An 18563-nucleotide genomic window follows, 5' to 3' on the forward strand; every position below is an offset into this window, starting at 1 on the left:
TTAAGTGTATGACATTGCCTATGAGTAAGCTGGTCCTACGTAACATGAAGGTGATTTCTATATATGATATTCTATATACTTCTGTATGGTATGACTATATCTCATACGTTTAGATGCCGGGGTGTAGATGGGCTTGTCAGTCTGGATGAAGATGTAGCCGCTGTGAAAGGACAAGAGGACGTGTTTCTCCAGAGAACACCCCGAAGTACTCGCATGGATCGTAACAAATTGCTTCGTTTTTCTGTTTTTTTCAACCGATTGAGATGGAATCTGAAAAGGTGGTATCATTGTTATAGAAGGAAGGAAGGGAGGAGAGAAGGAAGATAGGAAGGAAGGAAGGAAGGAGAGAGAGAAGGAAGCAAGGAAGGAAGGAGAGAGAGAAGGAAGGAAGGAGAGAGAGAGAAGGAAGGAAGGAAGGAGAGAGAGAGAAGGAAGGAAGGAAGGAAGGAAGGAGAGAGAGAAGGAAGGAAGGAGAGAGAGAAGGAAGGAAGGAAGGAGAGAGAGAAGGAAGGAAGGAGAGAGAGAAGGAAGGAAGGAAGGAGAGAGAAGGAAGGAAGGAAGGAAGGAGAGAGAGAAGGAAGGGAGGAGAGAGAAGGAAGGAAGGAAGGAGGGAAGAAATGAAATGAAAGGAAAGGAAAGGAAGGAGAGAGAGAAGGAAGGAAGGAAGGAGAGAGAGAGAAGGAAGGAGACAGAGAAGGAAGGAAGGAGAGAGAGAAGGAAGGAAGGAAGGAAGGAAGGAGAGAGAGAAGGAAGGAAGGAAGAAAGGAAGGGAGGGAGGGAGGGAGGAAGGAAGGAAGGAAGGAAGGAAGGAAGGAAGGAAGGAAGGAAGGAAGGAAGGAAGGAAGGAGGGAGGGAAGGAAATGAAAGGAAAGGAAAGGAAGGAGAGAGAGAAGGAAGGAAGGAAGGAGAGAGAGAGAAGGAAGGAGAGAGAGAAGGAAGAAAGGAGAGAGAGAAGGAAGGAAGGAGAGAGAGAAGGAAGGAAGGAAGGAGAGAGAGAAGGAAGGAAAGAGAGAAGGAAGGAAGGAAGTAAGGAAGGAAGGAAGGAGAGAGAGAAGGAAGGAAGGAAGGAAGGAAGGAAGGAAGGAAGGAAGGAAGGAAGGAAGGAAGAAAAAAAGAATGAAAGAAAAAGGAAGGAAGAAAGAAAGAAAGAAAGAAAGAAAGAAAGAAAAAGGAAGAAAGAAAGAAAGAAAGAAAGAGAGAGAGAAAAAGAAAGGATAACAAAAGAGAAAGAAAGAAAAAAAAGAAAGAGAAAGAAAAAGAAAGAGAAAAAAAGAAAAGAAAGAAAGAAAGAAAGAAAGAAAGAAAGAAAGAAAGAAAGAAAGAAAGAGAGAGAGAGAAAAAAAAGAAAGAGAGGAAGAGAGCAAGTTAGGAGAGCAATTTAATGTGGATGAAGTTAAGAGAAAGAAATAAAGAAGTAAAAAGGAAGGAAGAAATGGAGATAGAAGAGAAGGAAGAAAATTTTTAAGGTAGTTAGATTTAATATGGGGGATGTTAAGAAGAAAGAAAGAGAAAAGTTACATGTAATTGGAATAAAAGGGGGGAAGGAAGGAAGGAAGGAAGGAAGGAAGGAAGGAAGGAAGGAAGGAAGGAAGGAAGGAAGGAAGGAAGGAAGGAAGGAAGGAAGGAAGGAAGGAAGGAAGGGAAGGGAAGGAGTATGTAATGGATTGATGAAATAGGAAGAAAGGAAGGAAAATAGAATGAGGTAAGACTGAAATACACGAATATAAGTAGAAGGAAGGTTAGGCACAGGGAAGTACTGTGGGACGATCTCGTTATCGTAGGGTAGATGATTATAATTTTTTACCTTTATTGTCGCTTTTCCTATGAAGTGATTGTCTTTATTGAGAGAAATCTGACTCTGAGCAAGTATAAATCTCTTCTCTGGGAAATCCTGGACTATGATCTCAAAAGACGAGAAAGTCGATCCTTCTATGGAGACCATGATGGTTTCTTCTGTATCCACGTGGAGCACACTGGGAGTGATCAGGACACATCTGTGGACAACAATCCCATACTCTTACCATTATCTGTAGCCTTGTAGTGCTATATACACTGTACTAATGAAGATGAATGTCTTAAAAAAAATAGAAAATACCACCCCCTTGCCCATAGGTTGGATACAGTATTGCACCTCACTTCCATTTAGTGGACCTGCAATTCTAGACAACACCCATATCTAAGTGTGACATTGCAGCCATGTATCTCTCGTCCTGTCCAACTATGAAAGAAAACTAAAAATCTCGAAAGAGTTTCTGGTGGACATTCACATCGATATGGTTTAGATAGAATATAGAATGTAGAATATTAACACATCAAGCCAAATTCTCCATACTCACCGTGGTTGTCCATAGGACTCGCCCAAAAAGTATAGCAAAATCAGATAGAGTATTTGATACCCCATGGTCAGAATTGTCTCCTTGATTCTGGCCAGGTTACATAGTAGAACTTCCCGATGGCCTCTGCCCATATAAATAGTCCTCAGTATGTAAAGCAGGTGGTTGTGCTGCTAAGGTGCGGTATACAAATAGAGCCAGGCACTTCCCATCAACAGGGATTAAAATGTCCCATGGCACATCAACAAGGAAATGGATTATGATAAAACATGACCTTAGTAGGGTCAGAAGTGTCCGCCCATTACTAGAGATAAGCAAACCATGTTAATTACTTGAATTTGACCCAAATATGGCAAAAACTTTAGATTTGAACGAGTCCAAACTTTGGTTCACAAGAGTCGAGTAAGATCGTAGCCTTCACATGAAAGCAGAGAAGGATCACATATAGAGATCAGCGAACGCCGTTCGATCGAATATCATGGCGTTCGATGTATTCGTTCACAATCGAATACCAGGCCGCATACGCAGTAAAAATTTGTATCCCCTCCCACCTTCCCTGGCATGTTTTTTTGCACCAATAACTGTGCAGGGGAGGTGGGACGGGAACTACGACAACGGAGGCAGTGAAAAAAATTGAAAAAACCCATTGGCTGCCGAAATCATGTGACCTCCCATTCATAAGAACTGCTGCCGCCATATTCGTGTCATTTCAGTTTCGGAGTGATAGGGAGAGCTTGTTCTGAGGGCGATAAAGTGCTTTCATAGCTTTGGTTAGGCAGGAAATAACAGGTCTTTGTAGAGCTTAATACATCATGCAGCGTAGCAGCAGTGGACGTGCATGAGGACATGGATATCCAGCTGTATATCCAGTCCACAGTCCAGGTACTGGAGAGAGGCTGCCAGCAGCAGCAGGGGACATGTGCGAGGACGTTACGATATTCAGCTGGGCATCCACTCCAGAGTCCAGGTACTGGAGAGAAGCCGCCAGCACCCAATTTACTCTTCCTCCTCATACTCCTCCTCCTACAACCCCAGCCCCTACTTCTGAATGTGAATATATATATATATATATATATATATATATATATATATATATATATATTCCATTATCTCCCCCCCCCCCGGGTGTAGCAACTCAATTTTTTAGGGCTCCAGCCCAAGGGCCTGAAATCTAATTTTTTAGGGGTCACCCCAAGGGCCAAAAAATAAAACGCTGCTGCTGCATGGCTCTACTCACCCAAGGGCCAAAATCACTGTATTTTAAAGGCTCAACTCGCCCAAAGAACCAACAAATCTCTGCAGGTAGAGGCTGAACTAAGTTAAAGGGCCTAAAACTCTGCAGGTAGAGGCTGAAGTCACCTGAAGGGCCTCAATCTCTGCTGGTAGCTCAGCTTAAGGGCCTGGAACTTAATTTGGAAGGGCTGAAGACTCCCCTATTCAGGAAGGCCTACAACCTCCAATAACACTATCACCGCACCGCCATCTGTACAGTCTCCCCCCTCTCCTTCTGTCTCTACCCCCTTCCCCCATAGATTTTAAGCCCCCTCGGGCAGGGCCCTCTACCCCACTGTGCCAGTCGAATACTGTTAGTATTATATCTACCTGTATATTCTGTGTATTGTATGTTACAATATTGCCCTAGCCGGGGGTATATCTTTCGCGCACATAAAGGTTTAGCCAACTCTTTTCATTGTGGGTGAGCTGTGAACCTTTCACATTTTTTGTAGTATTGTATGTAACCCCCAAATGTAAAGCACCATGGAATTAATATAATAATGTACAGCACCATGGAATTAATATAATAATGTACAGAACAATGGAATTAATATAATAATGTACAGCACCATGGAATTAATATAATAATGTACAGCACCATGGAATTAATATAATAATGTACAGCACCATGGAATTAATATAATAATGTAAAGCACCATGGAATTAATATAATAATGTACAGCACCAGAGAATTAATATAATAATGTAAAGCACCATGGAATTAATATAATAATGTACAGCACCATGGAATTAATATAATAATGTACAACACCATGGAATTAATATAATAATGTACAGCACCATGGAATTAATATAATAATGTACAGCACCATGGAATTAATATAATAATGTACAGCACCATGGAATTAATATAATAATGTACAGCACCATGGGTATAATATAATAATGTACAGCACCATGGAATTAATATAATAATGTACAGCACCATGGAATTAATATAATAATGTACAGCACCATGGAATTAATATAATAATGTACAGCACCATGGGTATAATATAATAATGTACAGCACCATGGGATTAATATAATAATGTACAGCACCATGGAATTAATATAATGTACAGAGCACCATGGAATTAATATAATAATGTACAGCACCCTGGAATTAATATAATAATTTACAGCACCATGGAATTAATGTAATAATGTACAGCACCAGAGAATTAATATAATAATGTACAGCACCATGGAATTAATATAATAATGTACAGCACCATGGAATTAATATAATAATGTAAAGCACCATGGAATTAATATAATAATGTACAGCACCATGGAATTAATATAATAATGTACAGCACCATGGAATTAATATAATAATGTACAACACCATGGAATTAATATAATAATGTACAGCACCATGGAATTAATATAATAATGTACAACACCATGGAATTAATATAATAATGTAAAGCACTATGGAATTAATGGTGCTATATAAATAAATAAATAATAATAATAATAACAATAATAATAATAATAATAATAATAATAATAATAATAATAATAATGGGCTAGAGAAGTGAATTTTGAAAGGTCTTACCACATCTCACACACACACACACACACACACACACACACATCCACAATGACAGCTAAGGGTGAGGGCTTTTGGATTTCCCATTGTCTATTCCATCTGTGGTTGTCATGGGCAACGTGATTTAAAGGGGTGGTTGTTACTGTTTGTTGAGCTTAAATTGGGGTTTGTGTCCATCCATTTGGGGAGTAAAGAAGGTTTCCAGGTATTTTCCCACTTTGATAGAGGTTTTTTTGAATGTGGAAAGTGTGTAGTTGATAGGCTGTTATGTTGGGGTAATCCTGTGACTTGGGCATGTTAGATGCCCCCAGACATGCTTCCCCTGCTGTCCCAGTTGCATTGCAGAGATGTTGGCATGATTTCCTGGGGTGTCATAGTGGACTTGGTGACCCTCCTGAGTCGAAGTGTGGCTTCCCCTGAAACAAAGCATTTTCCCCCATAGACTATAATGGGGTTTGATATTCGTTCCAATAGTCAAATATTGAGGGGCTATTCGAAACGAATAACGAACATCAAATATTTTACTGTTCACTCATCTCTAGTGAAGAGGACATCATGGCTGGTTATCAGAAGGACACTACATGTATGAGACGATAACTCGACCACAATAAGGACATCATGGCTGGTTATTAGGAGGGACACTACATGTATGAGAAGATAACCTGACCACAATAAGTACATCATGGCTGGTTATCAGGAGGACACTACATGTATGAGAAGATAACCTGACCACAATAAGGACATCATGGCTGGTTATCAGGAGGACACTACATGTATGAGAAGATAACCCGACCACAATAAGGACATTATGGCTGGTTATCAGGAGGACACTACATGTATGAGAAGATAACCTGACCACAATAAAGACATCATGGCTGGTTATCAGGAGGACACTACATGTATGAGAAGATAACCCGACCACAATAAGGACATTATGGCTGGTTATCAGGAGGACACTACATGTATGAGAAGATAACCCGACCACAATAAGGACATTATGGCTGGTTATCAGGAGGACACTACATGTATGAGAAGATAACCTGACCACAATAAGGACATCATGGCTGGTTATCAGGAGGACACTACATGTATGAGAAGATAACCCGACCACAATAAGGACATTATGGCTGGTTATCAGGAGGACACTACATGTATGAGAAGATAACCTGGCCACAATAAGGACATCATGGCTGGTTATCAGGAGGACACTACATGTATTAGAAGATAACCCGACCACAATAAGGACATTATGGCTGGTTATCAGGAGGACACTACATGTATGAGAAGATAACCTGACCACAATAAGGACATCATGGCTGGTTATCAGGAGGACACTACATGTATTAGAAGATAACCTGACCACAATAAGGACATTATGGCCAGGTTTCTGATAAGTCACGGACCATAGAAAGTTCCTGCATTCATGGTCATGTTCATTGTCAACCAATCCAAACAACAGATGGCTAAATGGAAAATCTTTAAAATTTTTAACTTTTAATTGTCTGCAAATGAAAAAATAATATCATGTTCACGGGGAAATCCCTTTTATCCTATATTTATTCTTTTCCTTATGTGCGCACAGTACGATGGTGTTTGCCATATGGTCCGTGAAAGAATTGATGTTGGAAGCCAACCAAAGAGTATCTGTTTACACAGTTGATAGAAAGTGCCGGCTTATGCCTTCCAAAGACTGGTATACACTATAATTTTGTACCATAGCAACCAACTAGCCAAAGTTTATGTACATTATGATGTCAACTGCGAAGGCAACCAAAGTCTATTTGGCAGTATATTGTATAAGAAAACAAAGGATCACGTAAAATAGAATAATAAAAAATATTGGCTACGAGGCCAATTCCATTCAGCTCTCAATGGTGGTAGTGGAAAGTCACTGTGCTGTGAACATTCACCACCCTACTCTTAAAGGGATTGTCCGGAGAGCAAAACTTACCTGACCTCCTCCAGCAGTTTCTTCATGCTGGAACTAGTGGTTCCCATCTCATCCTCCAACAGGTCACACAATCGGAACCAACCCCAATCCCGGTTCCTCCACGACTCCCTCCTCCCCTTATTCCACAGGTAGTTACCCCTATAATAGGGACTTTACTATAATAACATGAAACCATTGGATGGGAAGAACCTTTATTGGTGGTTAATTGTAAGCATATATAAAGAGGGGTCTGAAATAACTTATTGGAGACAGCCACGTTGTGTCAATCTTTTCTCAAACTTGGAGAGTTCTGAACAGATATCCTCATACTTTTCTTCCTCGCATTCTTTGACACTTGGCCACTTCTCAATCCATGTGTCTTTGGTTATCATGTAGTAATATCTGTGGGGGAATCAAAGAGATAAAATTATTGGTGTGGACCAAGACTGTTGTCACGGTTGTGTCCATGCTCGAGCAACCGTATGCTGAATGCTGCTTGCACCGCTATGGAACAGGGGTAGGAACACTTTCCTTGCAGCTACGACGGCTGACTAGGCTCTGCCTGAGGGTGTTGGTCAGCTGTACCCAAGCTAAGCTTGGCCCCGACAACTTCTGGCTCTCTAAACGCGGAGACCTAAGAGACAGGTGGGCTGAGAGCTGAACAAGGCTACACAACAGAAGAATGAGGAGAGGAACAATGGCGTAGTGAGGAAAGGGTATCACAGGACAGGGGTAAAATAAACCTGAAGCCCTTGTACAAAACTCACTAACACCAAAACCGTGTCAGGCAACCAGAAAATGCAGGACAGGGGTTGAGAAGCAATGTTGAGAGTTAAATAGACTCTCACACAGAACAGACTCACACCACTTCCAGATTAGCTTCCTGAGACCAACCAACTTCCACAAACCACTCCTCCTACTGAGCCAAGAATCAAGGTCGGTAACAACGAAAACCGGGCCGGAGTGACCAGACAGCCCACCTTAAATAGAGCCTAGCAACACCTGAATGGATAATGCAAATGAACACACCTGGGACCTCCAAACTCCAGAAGACAATCAAGATGCAAATGCAACATGAAGACAGAGACCAAACGCAAATAGTCACAAGGTAGACCAGGAAAATCAAAAGACCTCGGTTCAAATCCCGACAACCGTAAAATTAAGGTAAAGGCAAGACTAGTTCTAGGGATGATGATGACTTGCTTGTGTTAACATGTTCCCTCAAGGAATTGGAGAGGGTCACAGCTCTTAAAGTAGTACAACGGCATTGTATTATTGTTACTTTATGGTAAAACGGTATTAGCCACTCTAAAGGCCAATTACAGCCCTCAACATGGAAATTGCAACGCCAAGAAGGGTAAGCCGTAAGATTTTGTAAGCCAGTTATGAGAGGGCTACAATCCTTGACCTGAGAAACCTTGCTTTATCACTCCAGCAGATCACTACATACCTTGGCTTTGTCTTGATGACTTCTCTATGTTTTACCCTTATTGCTACAGATGGTTACACTCTCCCGTTTCCTCCATGGACCAGGGACTATCTTACAGATGCAACCTGGGTATTTGCAGCATCAAAATCTAGGTACAAGGCTCAAAGGTTACAACTTGAAGCCCCTTAGACAATGCCTAGTCCGAATGAAGGAAGGGGCACTAATGTGCCATTATACTATGTGGAGGTAACTAAAGAGGTATCAGTCTATCTGGGGAACTATACTGTGAGGCGGTATTACATTATGTGGAGGTAACAAAAGGGGCATTTTACTGTGTAGGGGCGCTTATGGGCCATTATACTATGTGGAGGTATCATGCTGTGTGGGGGCACTATACTGCAAGAGGGTATTATACAAGGTGAAGGCAACTACAGGGGAATTTTACTGTGCGGGGAGCACTAATGGGACGTCATACAGAATGGGAAGTTATTGAGGTGCAATATACTTTATGGGGGAACTGTTATAGGTTGGGGCCACGAGACAAAAAGCTGTGGCTTGGCCGGTGAGGATATAAGCACGGCATCCTCATCCACAAATTGCAAAAAAATAGGCACATGCTGCCATTTCCAAAACCCTTGTCGTTTTGGAAATCACAGCATGTCAATTATACCTACAGAAACGTCAGCGGTTTCCCTATAGGTAGGATAATAAGTTCGCAAAGGAAACCAGAAGAAACGGTAATGTGTTGCCTCCACGTTTTTAGCCTTTGGCTACTATGTAATGGACACACCTCTTCTGAGATTAGTTATGGGGTGCTAGGATTTCTGTATGATCACTGTTCCCATGTACCCAAACTTGTTACTGTTACTTACCCAGACGCCGTGTTCCACAGATCTTTGGACAGCCCCCACATCACATAGTCTTGGCCAACGTTCATCTTTATGGAATTCTTACATTTGCTGTGACTAATAAAAATGCGTTTCTGATTGGGGATAACGTCATCTGTGCCTAGAAGTAGAAATTGGGATATATGAACATAGATAGACCTAGGAGTCCACTAGTCCTAGAACTGTAATGAAAGCAGGTGACGTTCTGTGTACAGGAGAGATCTAGAACCGCCGACAGCTTCTTATGCCCACTGTGTTACTGAAAAAATTTATAAAATAGTTTTTCCTTTCCGTTATGGTAATTTTTATTTTGTATGGTGTTGTCGGGGGTGGGGCTATAACCTTTAATAACGGTGTTGTATTGGCGTATTATTTTACTTATTTTTTTAAACTTTTTTATAATTTTTTTTATATATTTTTTTTCAGATTGAGTCCCCATAAGGTCATGACCTTTGGGGACATCTGATCACCTTTTTCTTTGTTAGGAAGGCTGATTTCCTCTGCAACTGGGGCTGGTCCATTTAGCCTCAGTTGCAGGAGGAATCCAGCCTCCTGCATGCTGTATACACAGTATACAGAGTAGAGATGAGCAAACACTGTTCGGATCAGCCGATCCGAACAGCACGCTCCCATAGAAATGAATGGAAGCACCTGCCATACAGACTTTGCTGGCGGCCGGCCGCTTAACCTCCCGTGTGGCGGCCGCTTCCCTTCATTTCTATGGGAGAGTGCTGTGAGCACATCTCTGTATTACAGAGCTGATCTAGGTCCTGTAGGACCCAGTAGCTCTTGCAAGACACTTGATCACATCATCATGGTGGCGCACATAGCCATGTATACAGCACTCATTGAGCATTGTATACACAGCAATCGAGAAGGCAGGGATGGGAATAAACCTTCTCTGCCTTCTCTCTGGGAGCTCCGGCTGAAGTTACAGCCGGCTCCCAGTATCAGCAGCTGCATGAACTCAGACCACGCTGGTATACACCAGAACACCAGGGACAGGTGATTTTTTTTTCACACACTTTCACTCTCTAACCCCCCCAATCCCTTTACTTCTCTTAGCTTTGAAACCAAACATAACTCAGCTCCGGATTGTGTAGGATTTTTAGGATGTTTGTTTGGGTTCCAAGTGTTTTTAGAACTTTTCGGAGTTACTTTCAGGGTGATGGTGTTTTCATTGTGGGGCCTTTGTTTCTTTTCAGCCATTTTATTTCTTCAGGCAACAAAGTGACCAATATCTCATTTTGTAAGCCCTTTAAAGGGGTGTTCCGGTTACAAGTTTCCCCCTATACACAGTTTTGGAGTAACTTGCTGTTACAGGAGAGAGAAGAAATGAGAGCGGTTAAGTAGGCTTGTTTAGTGAGGTGAAGGACAGAATTAGAGGTTTTGAATAAAGATTTGAAGTGAGGAAGTCTACAGGTGTATGTCATTTTCTCCAAAGACATTCAGCACACCATCTGCACTTTAAAGGACACGACGGCTCATACAGTTTTAATATTTGAGTAATGACACATAAATGTCTGGACCACTGTATGAGTAATACTACGTCCGATGCCACCCTTGCTACCTCCGATGCCACCCCTGCTACCTCCGATGTCCCCCCTTTACCTCCGATGTCCCCCCTGCTACCTCCGATGTCCCCCCTGCTACCTCCAATGCAGCCCCCGCTACCTCCGATGTCCCCCCTTCTACCTCCGATGCCGCCTCTGCTACCTCTGATGTCCCCCCTTTACCTCTGATGTCCCCCCTGCTACCTCCGATGTCCCCCCTGCTACCTCCGATGTCCCCCCTGCTACCTCCGATGCTGCCCCTGCTACTTCCAATGTCCCCCCTGCTACCTCCGATGCTGCCCCTGCTACCTCCGATGTCCCCCCTGCTACCTCCGATGTCCCCCTGCTACCTCCGATAACCCCCCTTCTACCTCCGATTCCGCCTCTGCTACCTCCGATGTCCCCCCTGCTACCTCCGATGCCGCCCCTGCTACCTCCGATGTCACTTCTGCTACCTCCGATGCCACCCCTGCTACCTCCGATTTCGCCTCTGCTACCTCCGATGTCCCCCCTGCTACCTCCGATGCCGCCCCTGCTACCTCCGATGTCCCCCCTTCTACCTCCGATGCCGCCTCTGCTACCTCCGATGTCCCCCCTGCTACCTCCGATGCCGCCCCTGCTACCTCCGATGTCCCCCCTGCTACCTCCGATGTCCCCCCTGCTACCTCCGATAACCCCCCTTCTACCTCCGATTCCGCCTCTGCTACCTCCGATGTCCCCCCTGCTACCTCCGATGCCGCCCCTGCTACCTCCGATGTCCCCCCTTCTACCTCCAATGCCGCCTCTGCTACCTCTGATGTCCCCCCTGCTACCTCCGATGCCGCCCCTGCTACCTCCGATGTCCCCCCTTCTACCTCCTATGCCGTCTCTGCTACCTCCGATGTCCCCCCTGCTACCTCCGATGCCACCCCTGCTACCTCCGATGTCCCCCCTGCTACCTCCGATGTCGCCCCTGCTACCTCCGATGTCCCCCCTGCTACCTCCGATGTCCCCCCTGTTACCTCCGATGTCCCCTCTGCTACCTCCGATGCCGCTCCTGCAACCTCCGATGCTGCTCCTGCTACCTCCTATGTCTCCCCTGCTACCTCCGATGCCGCCTCTGCTACCTCCGATGTCCCCCCTACTACCTCCGATGTCCCCCCTGCTACCTCCGATGCTGCCCCTGCTACCTCCGATGTCCCCCCTGCTACCTCCGATAACCCCCCTTCTACCTCCGATGCCGCCTCTGCTACCTCCGATGTCCCCCCTGCTACCTCCGATGCCGCCCCTGCTACCTCCGATGTCCCCCCTTCTACCTCCGATGCCGCATCTGCTACCTCCGATGTCCCCCCTGCTACCTCCAATGCCGCCCCTGCTACCTCCGATGTCCCCCCTTCTACCTCCTATGCCGCCTCTGCTACCTCCGATGTCCCCCCTGCTACCTCCGATGCCACCCCTGCTACCTCCGATGTCCCCCCTGCTACCTCCGATGTCGCCCCTGCTACCTCCGATGTCCCCCCTGCTACCTCCGATGTCCCCCCTGCTACCTCCAATGCTGCCCCTGCTACCTCCGATGACGCCCCTGCTACCTCCGATGTCCCCCCTTCTACCTCCGATGCCGCCTCTGCTACCTCCGATGTCCCCCCTGCTACCTCCGATGCCGCCCCTGCTACCTCCGATGTCCCCCCTTCTACCTCCGATGCCGCCTCTGCTACCTCCGATGTCCCCCCTGCTACCTCCGATGCCGCCCCTGCTACCTCCGATGTCCCCCCTTCTACCTCCTATGCCGCCTCTGCTACCTCCGATGTCCCCTCTGCTACCTCCGATGCCACCCCTGCTACCTCCGATGTCCCCCCTGCTACCTCCGATGTCGCCCCTGCTACCTCCGATGTCCCCCCTGCTACCTCCGATGTCCCCCCTGCTACCTCCAATGCTGCCCCTGCTACCTCCGATGCTGCTCCTGCAACCTCCAATGCCACCCCTGTTACCTCCGATGTCCCCTCTGCTACCTCCGATGCCGCTCCTGCAACCTCTGATGCTGCTCCTGCTACCTCCTATGTCTCCCCTGCTACCTCCGATGCCGCCTCTGCTACCTCCGATGTCCCCCCTACTACCTCCGATGTCCCCCCTGCTACCTCCGATGCCGCCCCTGCTACCTCCGATTTCCCCCCTTCTACCTCCGATGCCGCCTCTGCTACCTCCGATGTCCCTCCTGCTACCTCCGATGCCACCCCTGCTACCTCCGATGTCTCCCCTGCTACCTTCGATGCCGCCCCTGCTACCTCCGATGTCCCCCCTGCTACCTCCGATGTCGCCCCTGCTACCTCCGATGTCCCCCCGCTATCTCCATTGCCACTCCTGCAACCTCCAATGCCACCCCTGCTACCTCCGATGTCCCCCCGCTACCTCAAATGCCACTCCTGCAACCTCCAATGCCACCCCTGCTACCTCCCATATCCCCCCTGCTACCTCCGATTTCCCCCCTGCTACCTCCGATGTCCCCCCTGCTACCTCCGATTTCCCCCCTGCTACCTCCGATGCCACCCCTGCTACCTCCGATGACGCCCCTGCTACCTCCGATGTCCCCCCTTCTACCTCCAATGCCGCCTCTGCTACCTCCGATGTCCCCCCTGCTACCTCCGATGCCGCCCCTGCTACCTCCGATGTCCCCCCTTCTACCTCCGATGTCCCCCCTTCTACCTCCGATGCCGCCTCTGCTACCTCTGATGTCCCCCCTTTACCTCCGATGTCCCCCCTGCTACCTCCGATGTCCCCCCTGCTACCTCCGATGTCCCCCCTGCTACCTCCGATGCTGCCCCTGCTACCTCCGATGTCCCCCCTGCTACCTCCGATGCTGCCCCTGCTACCTCCAATGTCCCCCCTGCTACCTCCGATGTCCCCCCTGCTACCTCCGATGCCGCCCCTGCTACCTCCGATTTCCTCCCTTCTACCTCCGATGCCGCCTCTGCTACCTCCGATGCCGCCTCTGCTACCTCCAATGTCCCCCCTGCTACCTCCGATGTCCCCCCTGCTACCTCCGATGTCCCCCCTGCTACCTCCGATGCCGACCCTGCTACCTCCGATGTCCCCCCTTCTACCTCCGATGCCGCCTCTGCTACCTCCGATGTCCCCCCTGCTACCTCCGATGTCCCCCCTTCTACCTCCGATGCCGCCTCTGCTACCTCCGATGTCCCTCCTGATACCTCCGATGCCACCCCTGCTACCTCCGATGTCCCTCCTGCTACCTCCGATTTCCCCCCTGCTACCTCCGATGTCCCCCCTGCTACCTCCGATGCCACCCCTGCTACCTCCGATGTCCCTCCTGCTACCTCCGATTTCCCCCCTGCTACCTCCGATGTCGCCCCTGCTACCTCCGATGCCGCTCCTGCAACCTCCGATGCTGCTCCTGCTACCTCCGATGTCCCCCCTGCTACCTCCGATGTCCCCCCTGCTACCTCCGATGTCCCCCCTGCTACCTCCGATGCCGCCCCTGCTACCTCCGATTTCCCCCCTGCTACCTCCGATGTCGCCCCTGCTACCTCCGATGCCACCCCTGCTACCTCTGATGTCCCTCCTGCTACCTCCGATGTCCCCCCTGCTACCTCCGATGCCACCCCTGCTACCTGCGATGTCCCTCCTGCTACCTCCGATTTCCCCCCTGCTACCTCCGATGTCGCCCCCTGCTACCTCCGATGCCGCCCCTGCTACCTCTGATGTCCCCCCTTTACCTCCGATGTCCCCCCTGCTACCTCCGATGTCCCCCCTGCTACTTCCGATGTCCCCCCTGCTACCTCCGATGCTGCCCCTGCTACCTCCGATGTCCCCCCTGCTACCTCCGATGCTGCCCCTGCTACCTCCGATGTCCCCCCTGCTACCTCCGATGTCCCCCCTGCTACCTCCGATGCCACCCCTGCTACCTCCGATGTCCCCCCTGCTACCTCCGATGTCACTTCTGCTACCTCCGATGCCACCCCTGCTACCTCCGATTTCGCCTCTGCTACCTCCGATGTCCCCCCTGCTACCTCCGATGCCGCCCCTGCTATCTCCGATGTCCCCCCTTCTACCTCCGATGCCGCCTCTGCTACCTCCGATGTCCCCCCTGCTACCTCCGATGCCGCCCCTGCTACCTCCGATGTCCCCCCTGCTACCTCCGATGTCCCCCCTGCTACCTCCGATAACCCCCCTTCTACCTCCGATTCCGCCTCTGCTACCTCCGATGTCCCCCCTGCTACCTCCGATGCCGCCCCTGCTACCTCCGATGTCCCCCCTTCTACCTCCAATGCCGCCTCTGCTACCTCTGATGTCCCCCCTGCTACCTCCGATGCCGCCCCTGCTACCTCCGATGTCCCCCCTTCTACCTCCTATGCCGTCTCTGCTACCTCCGATGTCCCCCCTGCTACCTCCGATGCCACCCCTGCTACCTCCGATGTCCCCCCTGCTACCTCCGATGTCGCCCCTGCTACCTCCGATGTCCCCCCTGCTACCTCCGATGTCCCCCCTGTTACCTCCGATGTCCCCTCTGCTACCTCCGATGCCGCTCCTGCAACCTCCGATGCTGCTCCTGCTACCTCCTATGTCTCCCCTGCTACCTCCGATGCCGCCTCTGCTACCTCCGATGTCCCCCCTACTACCTCCGATGTCCCCCCTGCTACCTCCGATGCTGCCCCTGCTACCTCCGATGTCCCCCCTGCTACCTCCGATAACCCCCCTTCTACCTCCGATGCCGCCTCTGCTACCTCCGATGTCCCCCCTGCTACCTCCGATGCCGCCCCTGCTACCTCCGATGTCCCCCCTTCTACCTCCGATGCCGCATCTGCTACCTCCGATGTCCCCCCTTCTACCTCCTATGCCGCCTCTGCTACCTCCGATGTCCCCCCTGCTACCTCCGATGCCACCCCTGCTAGCTCCGATGTCCCCCCTGCTACCTCCGATGTCGCCCCTGCTACCTCCGATGTCCCCCCTGCTACCTCCGATGTCCCCCCTGCTACCTCCAATGCTGCCCCTGCTACCTCCGATGACGCCCCTGCTACCTCCGATGTCCCCCCTTCTACCTCCGATGCCGCCTCTGCTACCTCCGATGTCCCCCCTGCTACCTCCGATGCCGCCCCTGCTACCTCCGATGTCCCCCCTTCTACCTCCGATGCCGCCTCTGCTACCTCCGATGTCCCCCCTGCTACCTCCGATGCCGCCCCTGCTACCTCCGATGTCCCCCCTTCTACCTCCTATGCCGCCTCTGCTACCTCCGATGTCCCCTCTGCTACCTCCGATGCCACCCCTGCTACCTCCGATGTCCCCCCTGCTACCTCCGATGTCGCCCCTGCTACCTCCGATGTCCCCCCTGCTACCTCCGATGTCCCCCCTGCTACCTCCAATGCTGCCCCTGCTACCTCCGATGCTGCTCCTGCAACCTCCAATGCCACCCCTGTTACCTCCGATGTCCCCTCTGCTACCTCCGATGCCGCTCCTGCAACCTCCGATGCTGCTCCTGCTACCTCCTATGTCTCCCCTGCTACCTCCGATGCCGCCTCTGCTACCTCCGATGTCCCCCCTACTACCTCCGATGTCCCCCCTGCTACCTCCGATGCCGCCCCTGCTACCTCCGATTTCCCCCCTTCTACCTCCGATGCCGCCTCTGCTACCTCCGATGTCCCTCCTGCTACCTCCGATGCCACCCCTGCTACCTCCGATGTCTCCCCTGCTACCTTCGATGCCGCCCCTGCTACCTCCGATGTCCCCCCTGCTACCTCCGATGTCGCCCCTGCTACCTCCGATGTCCCCCCGCTATCTCCATTGCCACTCCTGCAACCTCCAATGCCACCCCTGCTACCTCCGATGTCCCCCCTTCTACCTCCGATGCCGCCTCTACTACCACCGATGTCCCCCCTTCTACCTCCGATGCCGCCTCTGCTACCTCCGATGTCCCCCCTGCTACCTCCGCTGCCGCCCCTGCTACCTCCGATGTCCCCCCTGCTACCTCCGATGCCGCCCCTGCTACCTCCGATGTCCCCCCTGCTACCTCCGATGCCACCCCTGCTACCTCCGATGTCCCCCCTTCTACCTCCGATGTCCCCCCTGCTACCTCCGATGTCCCTCCTGCTACCTCCGATTTCCCCCCTGCTACCTCCGATTTCCCCCCTGCTACCTCCGATGTCCCCCCTGCTACCTCCGATGTCCCCCCTGCTACCTCCGATGTCCCTCCTGCTACCTCCGATTTCCCCCCTGCTACCTCCGATTTCCCCCCTGCTACCTCCGATTTCCCCCCTGCTACCTCCGATGTCCCCCCTGCTCCCTCCGATGCCACCCCTGCTACCTCCGATGCCACCCCTGCTACCTCCGATGTCCCCCCCTCTACCTCATAGATTGTAAGTAGAGATGAGCGAACAGTGTTCTATCGAACTCATGTTCGATCGGATATTAGGCTGTTCGGCATGTTCGAATCGAATCGAACACCGCGTGGTAAAGTGCGCCATTACTCGATTCCCCTCCCACCTTCCCTGGCGCCTTTTTTGCTCCAATAACAGCGCAGGGTAGGTGGGACAGGAACTACGACACCGGTGACGTTGAGAAAAGTAGGCAAAACCCATTGGCTGCCGAAAACATGTGACCTCTAATTTAAAAGAACAGCGCCGCCCAGCTTCGCGTCATTCTGAGCTTGCAATTCACCGAGGACGGAGGTTTCCGTCCAGCTAGCTAGGGCTTAGATTCTGGGTAGGCAGGGACAGGCTAGGATAGGAAGGAGAAGACAACCAACAGCTCTTGTAAGAGCTAAATTCCAGGGAGAAGCTTGTCAGTGTAACGTGGCACTGACGGGCTCAATCGCCGCAACCCAGCTTTCCCAGGATCCTGAATGGAATACACTGTCAGTGTATTCCCGTATACCCGATATATACCCCCGATACCCGTTCCAACGGTGTGCCCCCCCACCTTCACCCCAGAAATACCCTGCAAGTCCCCTAGCAATAGGATTGGGGCTATATACACCCACTATTTTTGCTACTGCCATATAGTGCCAGTTTCTGACTGGTAATTCAAAGAATATATTGTGGTTACGTGCACCCACAATTTTTACTACTGGTATACAGTGCCATTGTCTGACTGGGAATTCAAAGAATATATTGGGGTTACGTGCACCCACAATTTTTACTACTGGTATACAGTGCCATTGTCTGACTGGGAATTCAAAGAATATATTGGGGTTATAAATACCCTCATTTCTTGCTACTGCCATATAGTGCCAGTTTCTGACTGGTAATTCAAAGAATATATTGTGGTTACGTGCACCCACAATTTTTACTACTGGTATACAGTGCCATTGTCTGACTGGGAATTCAAAGAATATATTGGGAATACAAATACCCTCATTTCTTGCTACTGCCATATAGTGCCATTGTCTGACTGGGAATTCAAAGAATATATTGGGGTTACGTGCACCCACAATTTTTACTACTGGTATACAGTGCCATTGTCTGACTGGGAATTCAAAGAATATATTGGGGTTATAAATACCCTCATTTCTTGCTACTGCCATATAGTGCCAGTTTCTGACTGGTAATTCAAAGAATATATTGTGGTTACGTGCACCCACAATTTTTACTACTGGTATACAGTGCCATTGTCTG

At 49.6% G+C, this 18563-nt stretch overlaps 2 protein-coding genes across 2 annotated transcripts in view; both read right to left on the reverse strand.

Moving 5' to 3' along the window:
* LOC142202396 (complement C3-like) overlaps positions 1-2401 on the reverse strand; it is a 59233-nt gene extending 56832 nt beyond the window's left edge. The window contains exons 1-3 of the mRNA XM_075272491.1: positions 2337-2401; positions 1805-1994; positions 108-270 (exon numbers count right to left, since the gene is read on the reverse strand). Of these exons, the coding sequence (XP_075128592.1) occupies positions 108-270; positions 1805-1994; positions 2337-2401 (418 nt within the window). The remainder of the gene's footprint in view (positions 1-107; positions 271-1804; positions 1995-2336) is intronic.
* Positions 2402-7356: 4955 nt separating this feature from the next.
* The window catches only part of LOC142204431 (venom factor-like), a 105840-nt gene continuing 94633 nt past the window's right edge, over positions 7357-18563 (reverse strand). Inside the window, 2 exon segments of the mRNA XM_075275743.1 lie at positions 7357-7498; positions 9398-9533. Coding sequence (XP_075131844.1) covers positions 7357-7498; positions 9398-9533 — 278 coding nt within the window.

Source organism: Leptodactylus fuscus, chromosome 5 (assembly GCF_031893055.1).
Source record: "Leptodactylus fuscus isolate aLepFus1 chromosome 5, aLepFus1.hap2, whole genome shotgun sequence".
Taxonomy (NCBI): Eukaryota; Metazoa; Chordata; class Amphibia; order Anura; family Leptodactylidae; genus Leptodactylus; species Leptodactylus fuscus.